The sequence below is a fragment of the Anopheles funestus genome, chromosome 2RL, assembly GCF_943734845.2.
Source record: "Anopheles funestus chromosome 2RL, idAnoFuneDA-416_04, whole genome shotgun sequence".
In the NCBI taxonomy this organism is placed as follows: Eukaryota; Metazoa; Arthropoda; class Insecta; order Diptera; family Culicidae; genus Anopheles; species Anopheles funestus.
The window spans coordinates 94,053,613-94,059,148 of NC_064598.1; the positions used below are offsets into that span (position 1 = coordinate 94,053,613).

At 43.1% G+C, this 5,536-nt stretch overlaps 1 protein-coding gene across 1 annotated transcript; it reads right to left on the minus strand.

Annotated features, from left to right (window-relative positions):
- Positions 1-150: 150 nt before the first annotated feature.
- Positions 151-4,838, minus strand: LOC125763300 (DDB1- and CUL4-associated factor 11). Its single transcript, XM_049426244.1, has 9 exons — positions 4,326-4,838; positions 3,915-4,237; positions 3,687-3,774; positions 3,168-3,597; positions 2,772-3,055; positions 2,466-2,700; positions 2,237-2,392; positions 2,043-2,149; positions 151-1,950 (listed from the first exon to the last, which is right to left on the minus strand). The coding sequence occupies exons 2-9, from the start codon at positions 4,100-4,102 to the stop codon at positions 1,501-1,503; spliced, it is 1,938 nt and encodes a 645-aa protein (XP_049282201.1). The 5' UTR covers positions 4,103-4,237; positions 4,326-4,838; the 3' UTR covers positions 151-1,500.
- Between the last annotated feature and the right edge of the window lie 698 nt (positions 4,839-5,536).

The window sequence follows — 5,536 nt, forward strand, 5'->3', positions numbered from 1 at the left end:
CGTATTAAGTCTTCAATTAGGACCAATAAGCGTAGAATTGGTCTTTGGTTTTTCACGTTGCACGATAAGCAGCTCATAAGCTATCGCGTTAGTTTCTCGGTACGGTTGCGATCACCAGTAGTTTGATCATTTTCACCACAACACTAGTCATTATTGATTATTTTAACTTTATTCGATTTTACTGAAGTATGTTCTCGCTCTTTCCCGTTTTGTTTAACACTTGAATAATTGAATACAAAAATCAGTCCATCGAATATAATAACATTACATAAAATGTACAGTAGAATGATTAATGTGCTCCTCTTACTACATATCTCGCCACGTTCACCTCCTTCAATCCTTCGGGCAGCTCCGATAAAAAAGGAGTGTAATAATCAATAGCTGTTGATTGCACGCATGGACACGCACGGATGGGATTTTTGTTTTCGCTTGCTAGCTTGGATTTTGGGGGTTACTTATTTCAATTTGTTAAGGTGTAAAATTTTAAATAAAGAAAACAGAAAACGGGTAAATAATTATCATAAAGCAATTACACAGTGGTCCTAAACACCTTCATACACCTGGGGTTCATTCAATTCTAAAAAGTCGTATAGTTTTTGTTAACCACCACAAACGCAACAGTGGCGGTAAATGGAAAGGAAGAATAATTTGCACGCAATTTGGACGCAGAAATGAAAATAAAGTGCAAATGATTCTAAAATTTCCGTACATTCTGCTCGCTAGTAATAAACATTCTAGCACTACATCTTCCGAATATAAATACAGGGTTCCGCCATAGATAGGATAGAGCGAACAACCCCTACACTGCAATGCGCATGCGAGTTTCGCGACAATCGATCAAATAATATGGAAAAAACGTTGCAGGAAACCTTATATGAAAGCACAAACTCACAACATGATGTCGTGCATCAATTGATCTGTTTTTTTGAACACTGCATATAGTTATCATTTTGAGCCATTAAATTACCAAAAAAATGTTTCAATTTTAGTTAAAGTAAGTTCTAAACATCATTTGAAATCAGTTGAGCGCTCGCTAGTTTAAATAGAAATTTAAAAATGATCTTATCACGATTAATGTGTGAACAATTGCGTTTGTTTACTAATTTGCGTTTTAACTGCTTTCTGTAGTGTGCTATAACCATAATTGTAACCTTTCCTTTCATGATTAGTTGATAAAAATTTCTTTGTATGAAGATGTTCGCTTCGACTTACGACCTGGTAGTTTCCGCAAAGTTCAGTCTACGCGCCGCACTTGTCTTATTTGCTTGCACAGTTCAGTGTTTTTCGTTCTATCCTCTCTCTCTCTCTCTCTCTCTCTATCTATGGAACCCTGTAATTGTAGTTTGAGCATGTTATTTCAAACATTTACCACACGATCGTAAATGACGATCAGCGCCTGTAGTAGCTGGAGCATGCTATTCCATTTTCTTTTCTTGTTTGCGCCATCAACCTTGCTCGGACAGCCTGCCCCCTCCGCACAATGTGTACGGATTACGTTTATCACGGACTGTCGCGAAACCGTCGGCGCAACGAACGGATAGAAGACTCAAACGAGCGCAAAGATCGCGATGGGGAAAAGTTTCCATTACGACTGATCCGGCCAGAGCTGGAACTGCGGCCACTGCTGCTGCTGCTGCTACTGCTGCTGCCACCACCGCCGCCGCTACCGCTGCTAGTACTAGCGTTGCTACTGCTGCTGCTACTACTACTTGCGCTGTGCCTGCCGCCATCGTCATTACTGTAGCGTTCTGCCAAACGACGCGATCGTCGAACCGGTGGCTGTTCCGGCAATTCGTCATCATCCTCATCGTAATCATTATCGGAACCGGTATAGTTGGAGTTGATCGGGTTATACAGTCGGCGGCGTGTTTTTACGTTCTGCGATGCTTCACGGTGTTCCTGCTTCTCGATCGAACTGCAATGCACATGCCGATGGACGCTGCTGTCCCACTGAAAAGTGATTGAGAGAAGAAAAGAGGTTATTTTTTACATTATCCACCAAAAAAAAAAACAAATGAGTTCATTTCCTTCTTTTTCCTTACCGAACACGTAATGACTTCTGTTCTGTGCGGATGCCAATCCACATCGCGCACAATATCATGATGTCCCTCGATCGCTTCCACAATCCCACCGGTCAGTACGTCATAAACTAACGGATAAAACAAAACACATTGTACATTAGCATTTGCATACTCCAATGATCCCCTGCCGCCAAGAAAACGAAATGTATCCTTACTTATTAAACGGCCCGTACCGCAACCGGTATAGATGTACCGCTGGCCGGTAGTGCTTGCTGGGGAGAATTTTGCACGAATTAAGCTCTTCTGCACCTTGTGACCGCGGTAGGTCATTATACTGGTGTCTCCCTTCAGCGATTTCGTAATGTTGAAGACTGCGATTTCGTGAAAATCAATGCCGGAAAATTAGTATAAATTAGCCGAAATAATGTTATTGACGATACTCACAGCGTTTCGGTACATCATCCCATCGGTAATCCCAGAGACTATGGGTATGTTCGCGCCTGATGTTGGACGGTGACATTTTGCGCAGATCCCACAGCTTAATGCTTTGGTCCTTCGAGTTCGATATGATGTATCGACCGTCGTTGCGCGAATTGATGTACGTGATACCGTCGTAGTGGCCAATCAATCGCCCTACCGCTTCCGGGTTCGATTCGTTCATGCAGCGACGATCCCATAGCTAAAACAAACGCGTGGAAAAATTAATATATTTTTCCTTCAACATTAATTTGTGTTAGTAAAATGTGTTACCTTAATAACGCTATCATCACTTCCGCTGAAGAATATGTTCGACAACTCGTCGACGAATCCGACCGAGTTCACGTCCGTATCGACCCGTGCAACCGGTGCCATCAGTGTACGCCGATTCGCCTCTATATCGTACGCGTACAGACTACCATCGTTGGCACCGCACAGAATGTGCTTGCCACAGCTCGAGTAGCACACGGTGAACACTCCCAGCTTCCGGTTGTTCGGGCTCAAATAAAGCGCATGGATATTGTCCGACATTCCACGATCCATGCTGGAAATAAACACTGTGCGGCGTCACACACACACGCACAAGGTGGCCAAAATCGAAAAATACAGTAAAGATTAGCAAAAATAGTTAAGGGGAACTGCGAGGAAATACGTGTAAACTATACGAACAAGCATCAGCCCAGGTACTGTAAACGAACGAGTTGCCATCGGGGCTGAAATCGATGTCCAGTATTGACCATGCCACGTGCTTCGTCTCCAGTGCGCGCAGCAACTTGTACTGGCCGCGGGATGAATCGTACACGCGTACCAGCGCATCCTGGCTTGCCGTTACGAACCGATTGCCGTTGCTGGTGAACCTGCCGCAGAACACCTTCGAGTCGCACGAACTAACCGTTTCGATGCAGGTATTCGGCCGGAAGTGGTTCATGATCTTGCATTTGTCGCTTTGCATGAACGGACCCTTGCGTTTTCCTAGCCCCTGCTGGCGCTGCGTAACCATATCCATCAGCGAAAATGGTGCAGCAGCTGTGTTTGCATTCTCGCCAACCATTTCACTCTGTCCGGACGCATTCTTGGTTGAGTGGTAGATATCGTTACGCTGTGACACAATTTGCGAGAAAGCAAACAAGAAAAATCAAGTGATAAGCGTTGCGCTGCGTTTGTCTAGCCATCCAAATCCATCCTTACCATCAGCTTCTGCAGATTCGGTTTCTTCTTGATCACCGGTAGTGGATGGTGCGTGTAACTTTCGTAGTTAAGCACCATTATTTCACCACTGAAATGAAACAAAATTTCATCATTTCACCGATCTTTTGGTGTGGTAAATACAGAGTTCACGTGTTTGTCTTCATTTTTGTAAGGGATTTTTCGCGACGTCCGATGGAACCGCACCCTTTTCCCACCGTACCAACTCACCTGCGTATGAGATGGCGCAAAATGGAAGCAAATTCGCTACGTGACGCGGGTGTATCGTCTTCGTCGTCTTGTGGCTGGATACCGTTAAACAAGCGTTCGCGCAACATTTCAATATCTCCGCCACCATCATCACCGTCGAGATTGTTCATATTCTCCAGGATACGATTCCGCAGGACGATGTTGCCCATAAAAACGGAAAAAGGGATTTACGCCGCCAGCCTCTCAGCTAACACACGCCGTAAATGTTGTCCCAAATTGTGTTGTGTTTGTCCAGCTAACGGGGTTCGGTTCTGCTTCTTGCGTTGCCACTCAGGATATGGATGCTGTAAATGATGTTAAGCTGTGTTAAGCAACTCTTCGTAAATGAACTATCACGGGTTGCGCCAGATGACACAATAACATTTTCCGTACCTCTATCAGCTTCAACTTGTTAAAACAAGTTCAGTGCTTGTGTGATTGTTTTCCTTCTCGCTCTCGCTACGTTCTCGTTGCGAAGGACGTAATACACCCAAAAAGCAAACGCGGACAACGAAGCGGTTCTCGTCGCTAGCAGTGTGCCTTATCGTAATGATATCAATAGCAGTGAATAATCGCTATCCTCGTTCCTATCGCGGTTAAAAGTTTCACGGTAATTTTTGTAGCATTTCTCATTTGCTGTCTTCTTCCTTTGTTTTGCACACCCGACTGTCTGCCGTCGTCGACACGGATGGTACTATTTTACCCTTCGAATGCAAGATACACACAGCAAATTTCTTCGGTTCGATGCGTCTATTCGCAAAGATACCGATTTGACCGGAATGGATACGAAATTTGTAGAGAATAAACGAATTAGACGACTACGAAAGACAAGAAATAAAACCCGATGAAAGACACTTTCGAAGCTTTGACGCAGTATAAATTGTAACCTCTTTGGACTGCCCAGCGAACACAATTTTGACAGCAGACGTCATTCAGCACGTTGCTGAATTAAATGTCGCCGGCGATTGATGCTTGCAGGATCAGCTAGATGGCGCTGCTAATGAGCATTACTTTTAGTATAGTTTAATGTTGTAATTTATGTAATGCTTCTTAAATTTGTTCTTCATTGTTTGCTTACAATAGCAAAGTCTCAGAAAACTACATAAAGGCGAAAAACACGATAATAGAATGCAGCGTACAGCTAGTCCCCGAAATACAGAGTTCGTGGATTCGTGCACACTCAGTGAGTTTGTAGCACAAAATATGAATGAACATTAAAACATTAGAGATAACATTTGATCAAATAACTTTTCGCCTCAAATGATGTTTATATTACGAGCAAAGAAGAAAGTCGACTCAATAACATTCAGTCCACTTACCCAAAAGGGTAAGTAGGGAGACTACTTGTATTTATCGATCGACAGATGAGAGATATGTTAAACAGGATTTGTTTTAAAATCGTGCTTTATGCACCGTACCTGTACCTTGTCTGTGTCATCAGTTTATAGTAAAAAAGAACTAAATTTTAATTTCATTTCTTTCCATCCATTCGGCTGTTAATAAGATACAAGGAAAGGAACATATGCAAAGAAAGCTCCTTTCTTCGAACAGTTCCAAACAATTGAAAACACATCCAAACACAAAAGAAGAAAAATTCAACCATG